This window comes from Quercus lobata, chromosome 2 (genome assembly GCF_001633185.2).
Source record: "Quercus lobata isolate SW786 chromosome 2, ValleyOak3.0 Primary Assembly, whole genome shotgun sequence".
In the NCBI taxonomy this organism is placed as follows: domain Eukaryota; kingdom Viridiplantae; phylum Streptophyta; class Magnoliopsida; order Fagales; family Fagaceae; genus Quercus; species Quercus lobata.
The window spans coordinates 8,918,380-8,937,408 of record NC_044905.1 but is presented as its reverse complement, the minus strand read 5'-3'; the positions used below and the strand labels follow the sequence as shown (position 1 = coordinate 8,937,408).

At 31.7% G+C, this 19,029-nt stretch overlaps 1 protein-coding gene and 1 non-coding gene across 2 annotated transcripts; one reads left to right on the top strand and one right to left on the bottom strand.

Annotated features, from left to right (window-relative positions):
* The first annotated feature begins 14,368 nt into the window (after positions 1 to 14,368).
* Positions 14,369 to 16,635, top strand: LOC115977992 (protein RADIALIS-like 3). The gene is made up of 2 exons (XM_031100023.1): positions 14,369 to 14,905; positions 16,348 to 16,635. The coding sequence occupies exons 1-2, from the start codon at positions 14,652 to 14,654 to the stop codon at positions 16,370 to 16,372; spliced, it is 279 nt and encodes a 92-aa protein (XP_030955883.1). The 5' UTR covers positions 14,369 to 14,651; the 3' UTR covers positions 16,373 to 16,635.
* An 800-nt stretch (positions 16,636 to 17,435) lies between these two features.
* TRNAA-AGC lies at positions 17,436 to 17,508 on the bottom strand. The gene has a single exon. It is a non-coding gene; the product is annotated as a tRNA-Ala (tRNA).
* Positions 17,509 to 19,029: the final 1,521 nt, after the last annotated feature.

Here is a 19,029-nt window from a genome sequence, read left to right as displayed (position 1 = left end):
GGAAAAGCTGAAATTGTAAATTGATGTTCAATTTAAATATTGAAGCTCTACTTGATAGGACTTGTTCGTGGCCCAAATAGAGGCTCGGAATCCCACAAAGAGGCAATGATTCGCACACAAGAAAGAGATTGTTGAGGATACTAGTGAGTAAAGAGTGTATCTGTAAATTTTATGAATATGCAACTTGCATGAAATATAGCCCATCATGATCATATCCAATTTATTGCATAGGCCAAAATTGAGCTTAATTTGAAAAAAGAAAAAAGCAGTGGAGGTCATGGCAATTCTGGGTAGTTAGAGTGTAATAAAGATTTATACAAGTTGAGCATCAGACTGCCAAAGTTTAAACATGCTTTGGATAAAGCCAACTAGATTTAAAAATATTAGCACGTTTTTTGAGAATAAAATATTAGCGTGTTGCGGTGTTGGATAGTCATGTTATTGGGAAGTTAGCATTATAATACACAAGATACTTCTCATTCAAAAAAGGTAGTCAAATCCTGGTTCATTAAAAAAAAGGTAGTCAAATCCTTAGTGAAAATGGGTCAAAGGAATCCCAAAAGGCAAAGCAAGGAAAATTCCTTTAAAAGGTAGTCCTTTTTACCTTCTTGGTAATGGATTATTTGTGTATTTTTAACTAGGCTGTTTATTGGTCGGGTCGGGTCGGATTGGGTTGATTTTCGATCCAGCTCGGATTTGACTTGCCAATGTCGAGTGGATGGTGGAGGGATCCGAAACTGACCGTCGGCGTCAATCGGTCGAGTCGGTTTCAGGTTTGGGTAATGTTCGGTCGGTTCAGAGAGTTGCCGGATTTTGCAAACGTTGCCAGAATCTTCAAAAATACAGTACATTTGCTTTGAAAATCGCTGAAATAAGTTTGGATCTCCTCAAATCTCGCCGAATCTCACTAAATATGGTCGAGATCTTGTGGAAATCAACTTGGATCTCCTTGAATCTCACCGGATCACACCAAATATGGTCGAGATCTTGCCGGATCTCCTCGAATTTGAGCTTGATCTTGCCGGAGTTGTTGGATTTGTATATTACATCGGTCGGGTCGGGTGGCTCGGGTTTTGGAGAAGAAAACCCGCCACTCGACTCATCGGCGTTGGGTCTTGGGCACGAAAACCCGTCACCAACAGACGAGAGCGTCGGTTCAGGCTGAAATCAGGTTGAAATCGGGTGGGTTTGTCGGGCCGACAAGTCTGGGTCTGGTCTGGACTACCCTAATCTTAAGACTTATTTTTTGTTAGTAAGTTTACAAACACGTCATTTTTCACTGTTAGGGTTTGTGTAGATACAACTTATTTTGCTGAGAATTGAAAATACTGTAACAAAATAATTTTTAAATATGTGAATAGTGCCGTGAAACCTATTTTTAATATTTTTCTTGAATAAAGTGGTTGTGGGTCTCATGAATAGCGCATAAATAGTGTGTAAATAGTACATAAACAGTAACTTTGTGTACGTGAACAATAACGGTCTCTTATCCAGAAATGCGTGCATAAAAAAAAATAAATAAAAACACTAGACCCTAACTTGTTTTTTCAGCCAAATCTAAACAGTCACTTGATAACAACATACTGTTACTAACCGTGAAAAATAGAAAGAAAAATAGTGTCGGTAACATTGAGAGATAAAGTAGTAAAGGTTTTCAGTTTTGCTTGGTGCCAAACCACAAAGAGAAGGGTAAGTAGAAAGAGGGTAGATGAATAAGAAAAGAAAGGTTGGGATCCTAATAAATGAGGCCAGGCAATTTCATGTGAAGCTGGTGCACCCGATCAAGGCTACTGCCCTAGGCTAGAATGAATTTTTTTTTTTTCGTTTTTGCCCAGTGATCCACAAGTACTGTTATTATCATGACATCACGATAAGGAGATAAATATTCTTATTATTCATTAATTATTGAAATATCTTTCTTATGATTTTTCTCTGGTGGGCGTGAGCATGACTAAATTCCATGTATTTATTTCACCTAGATGGTCAATTGAAAGGGACTCTGTATACGTATTATAGACTCTTTTTTTTTTTTTTTTTTTTTTTGGAATTATAGACTTATTCTATATAAACCAAACTAAAAGCTAGAAACGAAGCTTTTAACGAAAACGTGGTAATATATCTTTATTATTATTTAAGGGTTTTTTTTTACCAAATTTTTTTGTTTCAAAATATCCCTATTTTTTTAGATTTAAAACTTTAAGTAGAGACAAAACTAAAAGATAACAAAGTAAAAATACATCTTTAATTCCCACTAAAACATTGCCTATAAAATAGGACCACCCTCCCACTAACAAAAAAAAAAAAGAATATTTTTCAAAAGCAAACTTCACTTTTAAACTTTTCTCTTTCTTTATTTTTTTTTAATTAATTGGCCGAAAAAAAAATATTTATAAACCCACATTAAAAAGTTTTTTTTTTTTAGAAATATTATATCTACAATATTTTCACAATATTACCTATAAAATATGATAAATTTAAAAGTTTTTTTTAGAAGAAAGTATTAAGAGATTTGAATTTCATCCATAACTCCACATTTACACTTTTCTCTTTGGTTTTTTATTTTTATTTTTATTTTTTATTATTCCTTTTTGATATTAGGTTCTTTTTTTTTTTTTTTAATTTACATTTCCCTTACTCCTACTCCCTAATATGAGATCTCACATTTTTTTTTTCCAAATCAATTTTACTTTTTTTTTTTGGATAACAATTCTTCTTCTTCTTCTTCTTTTTTTAATTTTTTTTTATAACAATTCTTCTTATTTTGAAATTGAAGAGAGGAATATAACAAAAAAAAAAAAAAAAAGTGAAGAGAGGAAAAAGAAAAACACTCATACTATAAAACTATCACTATAACTTTTCATCCATATCCCTTAAATTTAGACACTACTACTCTCCTGTTGGTTTTCAAATTGCTAACCATATCACCACAATTTGGTTGAATCATTTTTCTAAATGAAAACTCCCACATCAATCACTCTCATATCTCTCTCCCTTTTCTGCTTATTCCATACCCATTTGTTTTGGCACCCTCACATGCATTCTCCAACTTCAATTTCAATCCATGATCAAAACGTTTAGTCTTGTTTTTAGACTTGTTCAAAGTATTTGTATGTAAAATTGGAATCGAGTAATTGCAGAAAATTATTATTAACTTTTTGCAAGGCTCGATCGATCGAAAATTAGACTCGATCGATCGAAACTCGTGCAGATTGTTTTTCTACAGAATTTCCAAATCAGCTCAAGCCCGTATGACGTGTAAGGTTTTATGTTTTGCCTTAAGTATAAAAGGAAAAACCCTAATCACGTTTTATGGTTGTTGTTTATGCTGTGTGTGTGAATCTCTTGTGAGATCTAGAGGTGTTTGCTTTTATACATATTTAGGGTTATCAAGATTGAGATTGATGTCGAGAGTTTGATGATCGTTTCAATTGCTGTATAAAGAGCTTAAAGAGAACACAAGTAGGAGTACTTGTGGTTGCTGTGAATCCAAGAAAGAAGTAGTCTATGGACTTGGAGTTGTCATGTGGTCATGGTAGTAAGTTTCCTACTCGAGGTACTAATAGGATGTTAGTGATCTAAGTCGCTATTGTGTAAACGTTAATTCTTTTATGATGGATTTGTTTTACCTTGAAGATAGCTAGGTTAAATCCTCTCCAGGTTTTTTACCGGTTTGGTTTTCCTGGATTATCAAATCGTTATGTTATTTATTTTCCGCACTGTTTCAATGATATGATTTTTCTGTGTTAACCTAGATCTGCATTATTTATCTAAGTTAATCACTTTGCTAAATAACTAGGTTAATCTGTTTGAGTTTAAGGGGTTTAAAAATGCACACTTTGGTTGATAATGGGTTCTATTTTTTTTCCCCCATTTTATGAACCTTTTTTTTAACACATGAATCTTATTTATACTACTATTTAAAGGGCTTTCCCTGTTTGGACCGATTTTTTTTTTTTTTTTGGTTCCAAAATACCCATACTGGATATATTTAAGTAGGGGCAAAACTTGGAGACAATCTAGTAAAAATGTATTGTCTACAAAGCAGGACCACTTTGCTGTTTGTTTTCAAATTGTTTTATCTACTTATAAACAATTGAGAGAGGGTGAAGTGGTGGTTTTAATCAATGCTGGTGGATCTATGTTGGTATTTTGTCTCTGAAGAGAAGCAGAAGCAGAATCTGAATATAATACCCATATTCATGTTGTCCAATGAATTATAAATCTAGAAGTTCTGTTACATGGTTCTAAACATGTTTATTTCTCTTATTCTTATATGTTGGAAATTTGTAGACATTTCCGCAAGTTGAAGTGGAGTATTTCCCATAGCCTACTGAGCTTGATGATGGAATGGATAAAGAATTTAGAAAGATTTTTAGCAACTTCCAATTTTTGTGAAACTACTACTACTCAGGTTAAAGGAATCCTCCCGTCCCTTCTTTTTATGTAATATTGACTTTATGTTATTCTATTTTTCCGCTAGGAGAAGTATGAGCCTGACATGATTCATTAATTATTCTACCGATTCAGAACAATGATAACAAGGATAAGTCTGCCGAAAATGCAGCCTCAACCAAGAAGGTGGACTCAGACTTAGAAGAGGAAGATCAGGATAACCCACAAAAAGAGAATGGCGTGTCAAACAAGAAGAAGGTATATATATATATATATATATATTACATTTCACGGTAGATGTATGTGCCACATTTATGAACTGTGGTGGCGTGAAATATATTTAACAGTAAATGGAAATCATGGAACGAATGGTCAATAAAATAACGACTTTATGGAATTTCAGTGACAAAATACCATATTGTGATAATCAAGAATGTGTATTTAGTGATTGGTGGATAAGGAATGGTTTTAGAAAGTGTTAGTTAAAACTTAAAACTTTGTGATAGCTTTTTATGTTGAAACTTTTGTGTTGCATGGAGCATATAATTTAAAGGTATTTTTTAAGCAGATTTTCGAATAATTATTAACCTTTTGTTTGTTATATTAGAGGTACATCACATGCAAAACACTTCTATATGAAAAACTTATTTTACCCAAGCAAAACACTCATCACATCTCTAGGTATTTTTGTAGTTAGAAATGTTTTGTAGTTGGAAAATGTATTAATCAAGATGAATTTTTATTATATCAATATTGTAAAATAGAAAAAAGAAGCAAACTCAAACCAAAAACAAAAAGATATCAACAAAAAAAAAAAAAAAATCAAAAGTCTTGAACCTTACACAGTAATATAATCCTAAAATTTGAGGTAGATGCCCACAAAAATTGTTAAATTCTATTGATTTTTTTTTTCCTTTGTTTGACATAATCTACAACTTTCTTGTCATAGAGTACATTTTACCCTTGGCAGAAGTTTGTGATGGTTAATATTAAAAATTATTAATATTTTTTTGGTTGTAATTTTAATAACAAATGATAATGGGAAATTGTGAGAATAACACGAACATGATAACTGATAAGTAGTTTGTGAGTGTTATGTGTTTGTGAGTGAAATAATTTTTCATCACACCCCAAATTAAAGTTGTTATTTCCATCAAGTTGTTATCATCACACCCGTTATAATTTGGGTAAAGGTTAAAATAACAATTTTTTCTTCCGGGCTTATGTAAAGGAAGCAATTGTGGAGCTCAATGTCATTGAATCAATGAAGTTTTATGATGTTGATTCAAATATAATTTTGTTTTCTTCAGATTGATGAATACACCTGGACATCAAATCCTTTCATTCCAAAGGCATTACTAGGATTCACAAGGCTATGAGGAGCATTGAATGAGAGAGAGAGAGTCCATTGGTTAAGACAGAAGAAATTTCTTACCCAGTGATAATTTTTGTTTGATGAACTATGTTTGCAATTTGTTACTCATCTCTTTTATGATTCTTTTACATGTATAATTTTAAACATATATATATACTTTTCCCTGCTTTTTTCAAAACAAGATCAATAGATCTAAAATTTCCCTCTCTTAAAATTTTGAACCTTCTTTATCTTCCTTCCACTTTTGCCTTTTCTTTTAAGAAATATGTGGGTGTTTCACATGAAATTGAGACTCTAGCACTCAAACTGGCTGTTGGCTATCCGATAGGGAAGGGTTCTCATTGCTTGATAAACAAAGTTTTCAGTTAGGAATTGATTTGGAATTGTCTCTATCTAAGGTTCTACCAATATTTGAATTCTATTCTTCATCTCAAATTTAGATAACTAGAAAAGCAAAACTTTATCCTTTTTTTTAAATAAAAAAAAATTGTAACGGTATTTTTTTTGGATAGTAAAATGTTATAGCTCCAATTAAATGTTGCAATGATGTGATCAAGATAATTTGTGTTTTTTGGACACCATAAACTAAGAAAGAAACTATTTTTAGACTTCTAATGACACTAAGTATCCTTTACCCATTGTGTTGAGTTTCTTGGTTTGGAAACTTATTCTAGCAAATAGGTGTACTTACTACTTACTAATAATCTTATAACACCACCCCCCCCCCCCCCCCCCCCCCCAAAAAACCAAAAAAAAAGAAAAACAAAAAGAGGCAGCAGCTAATAGGTGCAACTGTGCAAGCTGATTATAAATGTGATTGCAGCTTCACTACTATACGGCCAATCTGCCATACATACAATCACATAATAGTTCTAGCCTCATACAAAATATTCACCAAGTAGCTGAAAGCATGAAACTTCCAACTCCAAATTATTTCCAAAGTTTCTTAATCTTTTTTCTTTTTTTAGAGAACCTTGGTCCTTGATCTGTCACATACTAATTTTATATGATCATATGGATTATGCATTGTTGGCTTTTGATATTGAATACTTATAAACACATGGGTCTTACGCTTACAATTTTTTTGGAGGGTTTTATTCCATAAATAATCGAATGGGTTATCTCTAACTATAGCCTCTGAGCACGCACTCATGAGTGTACTCAGAGGCTCTTCTATTTTTTGGGTAAGGTTTAATTTAGAGTATTTATTATAATTTGGGATTACTACATTTTCCAATCACAAAAAAAATCTAGGGTGTAATGAAAAATTATTTCACCATATATAATACTCATCACATCCCTAGTTTTTTTTTTTTTTTTTTTTTTATTGGAAAATTTAGTAATCCCAAATTATAATAAATGCTCTAAATTAATCATTACCCAAAAAATAGAAGAGCATCTGAGCACGTGCTCAGAAGCTAGTATGCAATAAGGTTGATATCCCTCTCTAGACTCAATAGACTTTGTAGAATGCATTTGCACATCTTTTGTATACAAGTCTCTTCACAGCATGTGTAGCATTCAGGGACTCTTCACAACGTAATAATATATTGGGGAATTCAGGGACTCTTTTTATATAAAAAAAATGTGTAGCATTTTTGTTGTTAGAATAATTAATTCTAGTTTATGTTTTAAAATGTGTATCCTAATTTCATGAAATTCAAATTCAATGAATTTTCAGTTTATTACTTTTTAAAAATTTAAAAAGTTTACAGACTTAATTTATTTTATTGTAAAATCATTTTCAATTAAATAATGAGATTATTTTTAAAAGTGAAGAAAAGTGAAGATTAAAGAATTCTATTTCAATTATATATATATATATATATATATATATATAAATGTACACAATGTGCACAAGAAATTTTAGAATAGCACTGTTTGTGAACTTTACATATTTGTAAAAATATGTCAATAATATTTCTCTTTTACAATAATGGTTAAAACTTTTTTCCAAGCAAAGAAAGGTTACAGATTAAAATGAAAAGAGATGATAAAGAGCAGAATTAGAAGGTGATTTTCAATTTTTGATTAGCACAGATTTTTTTTTTTGGAAAGAGTTTAGACCTTTTAGGTTCAAACAACACTACTCGTAGAAAAGGAATACTTTCTACAATTTTCTTGTTCAAATATTCTAGATAGAAAAATTGTTATAGCCACTATTAATTTATTATTTACAAATTAACATGATACTAAACGTAATGACTGTCATATGACATATATACAATATTACTTTTTTGTTTTGTATTTAAGAATTGATATGTCGGTTTGTAAAATTTATAAAAACGCTATCATCACTCTTCGCATAATTCAGCTGTAGAATCTGTAGTTTCTGTTGCAAATCTAATGTTCTCCAGCTTGGAGGACAAAACCTTCCAAATAAGTACTCTAAAAAAGAAGTAGGAATATTAAAATTCTTAGGTACTCTCTAAACATGGAGAAATTGTGTTCTCTCCTCTTACATTCATAGTGAACTCCACCATGAATTTAATGAGTAGAGAGCATCATTCTCCTAACTCTAGAAGTACCTAGGAATTACTTGATCAAACAGAGAATTTGGATGCCAATAAGATATTGAAACATAAAATTAACTTTAGAATCTATCACGTATATTATGCTCCAATTTATCTCCCACAATCTCAAGTTGTCCTTTCCCTCCTTTCCTATTAATGGGGAAAAAGGTGTAATATATATCCTCTATCCGAATAAAACCATAAGTCGTTGATTGAGGGCTTAATCAGACAAAAATTACTGAATTTCATGCCCAACATGTTGAGAAGCATATTCCATCTCTCATCGAGCACAAGATTGCAATTTCTCATTGGTTGGTAAATGAAATGTAAGGCATCCCAGTCCTTAATCCTTATCTTTTCGAATATTCATTACTGAAACATCCTTTCACTACTTTCTCCGTCCAAGAAGATTCATTTATAAAGATCATTTTGCAAAACATATTCTCGTCTCACTTTGTTTGCAAATTATCTAGGTCAAAATTGCAAAATACCCATTTCTCACAAACTTTTCAACAAAATACCCCCTGTCTAAAATTATTTAAGAATATGTCCCTATTTTGAAACTCAATTTTCTAAAAATCGAGTTCTAAATGTAAAACTCGATTATGGAACTCGAGTTCCTTGAAAATATTCAAGTGAAACTCGAGTTTCATGAACTCGAGTTCTTTGAATGGAACTCGAGTTCCACAATTTATTTATTTATTTTTAAGTTTCATTTATCTATAATTCGATTGGCCAAAAATCAAGTTTCAAAACAGAGACATATCCCTAAATAGTTTCAGACAGGGGATATTTTGCTGGAAAGTTTGTGAGAAAAGGGTAAAACCCCATTTTGGCCAAATTATCTAGCTTTTATCTTTTTGTAACACATTTAATATAAAAGTTATGTATTAAGAACTATATCTTTTGATAATAACTAACAAATAAGCTACCGAAAAAAATCAATTCCTAAACAGTTTGTTAGATGATCCCACAAGCCTTAAGAAGCTGGTTTGCTGTGAATCAAATCAAGGCCTTCATTTTGCTAAATTAGTTTGTTTACTTTTCTTCTTAAAAACAGTTTGTTTACTTTTAATCTTGATAAAGATTCTAAGGAAGTTTTACGTTCAAACTTATATCCCACGTGAATTTAATTCCAACCGCATAAAAGTTCGAAGGACTACAAAACAAAGGAAATACGGTTGGTTTTTTTAAAAAAAATTGAAAGGAACCCATTGAGACAACTTTTGGTAAGGTGAACTTCTGATGATAAGGATTTTTTTTTTTTTTATTTATTTTGAAACACTGATGATAAGGATTCGAAATATCAGATATTTGTTCTAATTTATGAGATGCTCCAACATTTGAGCATCTCAATCGAAGGACCTAAACAAGTTGTAAAGATGACACCAAGATCCTCTTCATTTCAAACGCAATTAATAGTCTATTTTAAGGTTTAAATTGCTATAAAATAAAGGAAATAGATCAATCATAGTGAATTGAATAAAAAGGAAAATGTATAATAATTTTATATTAAGGACAAGGTCAGTGTTTATTACACACTCTGTTTGCAACAAATACAAAGCATTTGCAGAATACAGATCCATGAAAATGAAACTAAGCAACTTCTTCGCTCTTTAGGTAGTCGAGCAAGCCAATTCAAGCAATATACTACAACCTGTAAGGGAAGAGAAAGGTTTCAGAGACCATGCATGTCATGCGACTGCAACCTCCATGCATCAATTCAAAGGGATCAATGGTTCTAATTGACTTGTATTCTAATGCCAAACTTCGTTATGAACATCAATAATAGAATGAAAACTGTTAAAATATTGTTAATTATCATAGATGATAGACCTTAACTCCCATTTAAAAAGTTGGAACACGTAGTAGTTGCAGTTTATAAAAAAACAAGTCTCAACTTCAATTTTGAGAACCTTTGATAATTTATTGAAAGTTTAAAACAGATAATACGATAAATACAAGATGAAATTTTTGCCCCGACCCGTGCGACAGGGCAAGGACAAGTTTTAACCGTCTCACCCCTAATCACATTTTCTAAAAGACCTTTACATATATATATATATATATATATATATATTTTAGAAATATCCTTATATAAATGGGTAAGTTAAAAAAATTATTTAGTATTATTATCTAGTAAAGACTTTGATTTATGTATTATATTTTGTAATTTTTTTTTCTTTATTGTTTTTTTATTAATTTATTAATATTAAAATAAATTGTTTAGGACAATGCCGGATAACTTGGGGTTAGGCCTCACATGTTGGAGACAAAATGTGATCATACAAGACAAGTTTTTCGACACCTAGGGTTAACGTGGGATGATATTTGATGTGATGCAAATATATAACATTTACATAAGGATAAGTCTCATACTTATGAGGTTCACCTTGATGTAAAAGAGATGTTATATACACTAGGTACATAAAATAAAAATTCAACACACATAATGCAATGAGAGGACAAAGTCAAATAACCTTTACATGGGGGTAGGAACAAGGGACACATAATGTGCCCTTTGTCCTACTGAAATAGGTTAAATTCAATCAAATTCCCCGACTCATTCAGGACTCTAGCCAAGTAGCACGTTTGCATGTGTTTCCAGTTAGAGACACTTGCAGCCACATGATTACGAAGAAGCTGTACCATGACCATCTAATGGATATTTTTAAAAGTAAAAGAAAAAGAAACCAATTATTAATAGAAATTTTTTCAATTTACGTTGTATTAAATACAACGTAAAATTTACATTATACTTTTTTTTTTTTTTTTTTTTGGTGGTAAATGTGTACAATTATAGATATATATATAATATTATACATATTTATTTAGTTTACAAAGTAAGATTTATATTTTTAATAAAACGTAAACCTAGAATTTCCCTTATAAATAAATTAAGGAAGAAATCGCGTGAGCTAAAACTAGTCAATAGGCTGACCAATTGCCAAAAAAAAAAGAAAAAAAAGAAAAAAAAAAAAAGAAGGTAATTCCTACTTCAAGGACCATAATAGAAAGTCTATGAGAAACATTTAGGTCCACCAGGTTTACTTCCGATGTGAAAGTCTGAAAGAGGCTTCGGGAAAACGTCCAGGAAACTAGCATTTGGCATCATTGGTAGACTTATTTATCATGATATAAGAATCACATAATGTCTATACTTATAGTAAATTTCACGTCAGTTCCGGGGGACCACACGCTAGCTGTGGAAAGTATGAGCCTTGGCAAGTTGGCATTGTGTTTGGCTTTTAGAAAAAGAGTAAAAAACTAGCACATGAGTATGATATCCATGGTGTTGAAATTGAGTCCAAATCTTCTTTGTTATTTTTCCTGTTCTACCCTATACTCTACCAATAAAAACTTGTCATATGTTCACTTAATTAATTAATTACTACTATTAATTAATAATAGTAGTATTAATAAGTCAATAATAGTAGTATTTAATTAGTTAGTGAACATGTGGCAAGTTTTTATTGATGGAGTATAGAATGAAGTAGGAAAAGTGAGACAGAAGATTGGTATTAGTTGAAACTAGGATTATACTTTGAATCACACGGAAATATTTGTACAAAACTATCCTATAAATAAGCCAATTAACTTACTATTTATTGACAATACAATAATATAAAAAATACAGCAGTATAGCCGTAAACACAACAGGTATGATTATTAGCACACCTATGGATGTAAACACATTAGGTATGACTATTTTAATTCTATGTTTTAAACATTGAAATTTCTCAATTGGTATTACTGAGTGAAATTTATATTTACCAATTTATCTTAGAGCAATTTTTTTTTTAATAATTTAATAGTTGGGACCGGAAGAAATTAAATTCTAGATATCTTTGTTAAAAACACAAAAAAATGTTAACCAATTAAATTACAAAACTCTTGACTAAAAGAATTAACAGGGAAGAATTGTCACAAACTTAGCCCACACATAATGAGATATTTATATTAAAAAGTTCAAATTGCAAAATTTAACAGCAAAAGGCATAAATCATTACAAATTAAAATTTAACGATTTAATTTGTAATTAAAGTGATTTATTATATAATTATCCCTTACAAATGTTTAGAAAACAAATAGTAATAGCTCCGAGCCTTGAAATGGGAAAGCCAATCCCATGTTAACCTATTTTGTCATTACCTCACATTACGGAAAATAATCATCTCAATTTCTCTTGTAATTAAGATAATTTATTTCTGTTAAAATTTTATTTTTTAAATTTGATTGTATAAAGTGTCATATTATTTAAAATTTGAAATGATATATATATTAGATACACTTTTAGGTCTAAAATATTTAATTTGAACTATAAAATTGATTCATTTCGAATAGAATTCGAAGACTTGTTAAGGGAGAGAGATTTAGTACAATATTATCCAAGGACTAACTATTCGGAAGAAAAAAAAAAAAGTTAAAAAATTCTCTGATCCAAGGACCAAGAAAAGAAGATGACTTTTTTAACTTTACATCTCAACAGTTAGATCATCCCATTGGTTGAACCCTAGTTTGTTTAGCAAGGGCAATAAAGTCAAGAAGCTCATTCTAGGCAAAATCTTCTAAAGGAGCAACACCATGTTGACTGCTGAATCAACCACAAAAAGTGAAGAGTTTGACCACGCGTACTCAGAAGACCAATGATCAGTGATCACCCGAAAGAAATCGCGGAATGTTGCTTAGGAAAAGTCAATAAAACACTAGTTCCAAGTTCTCTCAACTCAAAAAGCAAATCAGTCTACATTATCATGAAAGTGAGAAGGTCATTTCGGAGTTTGATCAGTGTCCCGTCCTCGAAAGAACATCAACAAGCTGGATCCCTTTTTGTAATAAGATAGTCTTTCAAGATCAGATGATAAATCATCTTACTTTATTTTTCGATGCCTAACTCTACCTAAAATTTCACTAGCTTTCTTGGCTTCTAATCTAAACGTCCATTCCTACGCCAATACAGTATAGTAATTGATGGCACTTGTCCAAGTGATAATTTATCATGGTATTAGACGATTTGGTCTTAAGTTTGAATTTTGTTTTTGCTCTACCTTCTAATTAAGAAGCTAAAAATCCTCCATAAATCTCACTAATTAAGGGAGAATTTGGAGTAAAGAAGAATGTTAAAATCATAGTAAAATAATTAAATACACAATTTCCTAACCATTTCATTTTTTGGACGGTTGGTAATTTATCAATATTAACAAACCATGCAAAGACATCGCAATTTTTTACCAGTAATATTAGTAGTGATGACATGGCCCATTTATGCAATGATCTATATAACTAAGTCTAGTATTAAACACAACTCCGCGGTGATGGAATACACATTCTGTGATCAAATATTATACAGAGACTGTCTAAGAAACCAGTCATATCATATGACATGTTAATGATGAAAAAACAGCACTTATGTCGACATTTCACAATATCTATAAGGCATTATTGTTGCTGTTTGTTGTTATATATATATTTTTTTTAATTTTAATAAAGAATGAATCTTATGCTCATTAAAGAGGTATATTATCACAAAAATTTTTTTTTTGGAGAGTATATTATATCACAAGTTGCTCTTATAAGCAAGACAGAAAATTCCACTGACCCACTAAAAAAAGGAAGATAATCTATTAGAAAAAGTTTAAAACTATCTTCTTTCAACTCATTATGTGACGATTATAAAAACCATTTATATATAGTTTTAGTCGATCTCTTTGAAAGAGTCACGTCACTTATTTAAATAATTTTAGTCTTGTAAATGGTTAAGTAGTAGATTTGAGAATATAGCTCTGGTTTGGAACTAAAACTTTGTCCAATCCTATTTGTGTCTTTAGTGGGTCTTAAAGGTCTAGGTGAGTTTATCTTGGGAGGGGAAAAAAACAAGGGGATTGTGATGATAAGCGCATCAACGTTAATTGGTAGGCTAAGAATCTGGATCTAATCCCTACCAGGCTGTAAATTATCAAGAAATTCCACTTGCTGATGATATTATAAAAGACAAGTAAAAGGCTTTGAAAATGTAATAAAGAGAGGCTGCAGTCCTTCGAAACTGATTCTCTTTATTACCCCTTTCTAGGCGAATCAAATCTTGTCGTACCCCTAAAAAATAAAAGAATTCCCAACTTGCATAACCTCACCACCCTCTCCTCCAGTTTATAAGGAGCAAGCATGCATGGATCTCTTACTCAAAACCATTCCTTGACTTAAGCCTCTTCTCTTTCTCTCTTAAGTTTCTTTCACTTTCGTGGTCTTTAGCTTTATTAACCCAATACTCAATTCCTAGCTGAATACACATTGCTCATCTTATCTTTACACCCAACCCAACTCCCCTAATTAAGCTATCTTATTGTCTGTCACCTTCTACTGCCTAAAGAGGAATGGCATCAAGCTCTCTCAATTCTTCACGCGGTTCTAACTGTTGGACACCAAAGCAAAACAAGCAATTCGAGAGGGCTCTGGCTTTGTATGACAAGGACACCCCAGAGCGCTGGCAAAATGTGGCCAAGGCTGTTGGTGGGAAATCTGCAGAGGAAGTAAGGAGGCACTACGAGATCCTTATACAGGACCTGATAAATATAGAAGCTGGTCAAATCCCACTGCCCAATTACAAGAACTCTGGGAACAATGAGAGGTAATGTACTGAACTCTTTTCCCATTACATCAACCATATAATGTCCATGGCTTTATGTTCCCATATCTAATGTTTTTTTGCCTAAGTTTAATAAGATATGCCATATATATAAATGGCTCATCCTTGTGGAGTTCCTAGTAGAGAATGTGTTCAGGGATTGATCACTACCACAATGTCATCTACTATGCTAGATGTCAATTCAATAGCAGGGCAATTAATAAACATTCAGGACATATGAATTGTACTTATCAACAAATACCTTTATGGGGCAGTCCAGGACATTTTCTAGACAACTTTTCTCCACAATCTTGTGCATCTTATTAGACTAGAATAACCATCAGTCTCTAACATATGCTACACGTTCATCAAAAAAAAAAAAAAAAACATATGCTACACATGATGACCAGAATAAAGTATTGACTATATTTGTTATATCTGCATGGATCATGCAAGCATATGTCATATAACTAAATGCGTGAAAAAGTTTTCTGATCCAACCGTCCCTTTCCTCAATAAGCATCAGTCTCTCCAGTGTATAGGAGCATTGGATGGGATACTAAGCCAATACATGGTCATTTTAGGATACGGGTGTGTCCGTGTTGCCTTCAATGCACAAGAACATTGGAAACAATCCAAATTTTACAAATGGGCATGGCTTCTGTCCAGTGTTGTTATGCACTAGACAAATATGTGATCATATTATATTAGGACACGTTCATGACAAGATGCAAAGAGCTTGTAAACTAGACACATTCCCTTAAACATGTTATCCACATACCTTTCCTTTCCTGGTAGGTAACTCACAAGTTCAAATCAAACACCGACCCTGCTGCACTCAAATTGAGAAATAGTTTAATATTTTTTTGCTATTTTCGATCGCTATTTTATATTATATGGCCTATCCATTTCATACACAATTGTGACTTCCTAAGAAAAGCCCACATGAAATCTAATCGTAATGGTTTTGGACCATAGTCACACGGTTCCTATTATTTGGAGCTGAGGCCAACCCAACATACATAAAGTATTTTTTATTAACCGGTGCTAAAAAGATGAGCATCATTCTATGACGCAATCACATTATTTTCTATCAGATTTCACATTCCGCGGTAACCCTTCATTCATCTCCAAACTTATTCACGACAATGAATCTCGGACCTAGCTAAAGAGCTAGTTCAAAAAGAAAAAGAAAACTTTGCCCAAACAAGAAAATAGCCAAACTTGGACATTTAAAATTACATAATACTACTAATAATAAACATATATATAGTTTCTATACCCCTTAATATAATATTTTGATGAATCAACGGTTGGATGCATTACCTCCTTATAATGATTGAAGATGAATCACTGTCTCATATTAAGAGCTACAAAATTATCCTTTTTTCTTGAATAAACTAATGGCATTGTTTTATTTCATTTTTTTACTTTTCCTTCTGCAGGCTCATGAAGAATCTAAGGCTCTAAACTCTAATGAAGTCAAAAAGCATCAGCCATGTGGTCATAAGATCTTTATAAAGTATGTGCACAAGTACAAAAACCAAAAAAGAAGAAGAAGAAAAAGCTATATCGCCAACTGTGGTTCTGCTGCCTTTAGCCGTAAATTTGAGTATTGAACCAGTCCAAATGTATCATAAAAAATAAAAGGCCATGTTTATGAGCTCAATAAACTTGTACCGATTATCATTATGGACTGTCTAATTTGAAGAATTATTTTGTGCGTTGTTTAATGTGTGGTGTTTTATTAGATCTTACGGATTCTTATTCTATATCCAAAATTCCAAATCTCAAGCAATAATAAAGCAGTTCATGTATTCAGATCAAGTGGAATAGGGTAGATTATTCATCGAGCAGTTTCTAAGGATTCGATTATTGACTAAGAATCAAATTAGATGATATTCTGTGCTATCATCAAGTGCATACAATAATCACAATTCAATCAGAAAGTGTTTAGATCGTTCGCTAACCAAAATTCATCTAATATGATTCTGATTCTATATCCAAAATTCCAAATCTCAATCAATAAAGCAATTCATATGGTCAGATAAAATGGAATAGGTCATATTATTCATCGAACAGTTTCTACGGATTGGATTACTGAATAAGAATCAGATTAGATGCCATTATGTGCTATCAAGTGCATGCATGAATCACAATTCAAAACCAGAAAGTGTTTAGATTGTTTACTAACCTTACAAAATCTAAAGCTGAAGACCAAGAACCAGTGCGATCGGCAACAGCTTGAAGATACAGGAACAATGAGAGAGAGAGAGATCCGGAAGATTATAAGAGCAAGAGATTTTTGAGTAGTAAATTTGGGTAGAGAAGCTGAAGTGGCTTTTTATTTTGAAAGAAGAGGAAAAGGCGGGAAAATTGTAATATTTGGGGAGGTTGAACTGGGTGGGTGGGCCCGAGATTTAACGATCTGATCTTGTGGAAGATCAGGGCCGTTGAGTTGTGGTTGATGCGTGGGGATTTTAACGGTTGATGAGGGAAAAGTAGTTGAATGAGGAAATTGTAAAAACGGATCTGGAGATGCGGGGTATCGATCCCCGTACCTCTCGCATGCTAAGCGAGCGCTCTACCATCTGAGCTACATCCCCTGACTTACATTTCTGATATGAACTTTTAATTATTTAATCGTTTCTTTTACTACCTTTGTCTAGTATTTTATTTTATTTTTTCCTTAGTCCATGTCTAGTTCTTGAAACTTTACACAATATGCCATACTTCTTTCCCAGTTACTGCATGCATCATGTCCTCACGAGAAGAAGCAACTAATGTTGAATGGTAGGGTTGGACAATTTTTATTTTTTATGTATATATAATTTTAATTGAGAATTAGAATGATAATAATACCAATACAAAATAAGAGCAAAAGAGTAAATAAAAGAGTAAATTAGTGGGATATCAAGTAGTTCTATTCCAACTCAATTGATAAACAAAAGAGTAAATAATAAAATCATATAATATATTTTTTAAATATATATTAAATATAGTTGGATCGGGTCGGGTTAGGCAGAGTTATGAATCTGATAACCCACGCTCCACTCTACTCACCATAAAAAGAATTTTGACAATCCAATTGAACCCACTAATCTCTAAAAATTGACCCAACTCGACAAGTTTGGTTGGATTGAGTTGGTTTTGTTGGATCAATGGATTGTCTACACACCCCTACAAATTACACATATGAAATCCTTTTTAAAAAGTTTTCCAATGGTGTAATTTGTAAGGGCAGTGTTTCGTATTTTTTTTTTTTTTGTTTATTAATTACACTTTAATTTGTTTATTTTAAAAGTGGATTTAAATTTTAAATTAAATCTACAATTCCAAATTTTAAAACTGTTACGAATTAAAACCTATACTATTGTTAGCTTCAAATTTGAACCATTGACTTATAAAATCGTATAAATTTAAACCACCCAATCAAAATCAAAATTTCCATAGATTGATATGGTTTTAAAAGTTTCTTGCATTTGGGTAAAGATTTTTTATGAATCATGGCAATTTGAATTACTCTCTCCATTCCTAATTGTTGCTTCTCTATTCTATTTTGGAATATCCTAAAATCTAGCCGTCTTTGAAAAATGAATAAATAGAATTCGTATTTTCTCCATCATTTAAAAAGTCAATACCATTCTTTCTTTAGATTTTAAAATAATAAGAGTAGTCTTGGAAATTTATACACTTTTAACTGACAAACAATATATTACATGAATTCTCTGTAAGATAAATTTAGAGTTGCGGAATAAAATAAACATACCTCCAGCCATAGTTGTTTAAATCTTTGGAGAAAAGAAGACTCACTATATGATAGCGTATCTATAAAATGTGTCTTCTAATCTATGGCATTTACCTCACATATTTCCTTTTGATGGAGACAGTCTATATATATAGGCTAGACCAGGGACTTTTAAAATTAAAATTTGTTTCATAACCCTCCTTCCATCAAGGAGTTTAAAACTTGTAACTTCAAGGTACTTATTAACCAAATGAGTTATACCAAATGAAAGATACTTAGAAATTAGTATTCACCATAACATCTTTCATAAATAAAATCTTTAAGACATGAGTTTTCATTTATCATTTAAATGTGGGCCACATAAAATTTTCTTAAAATC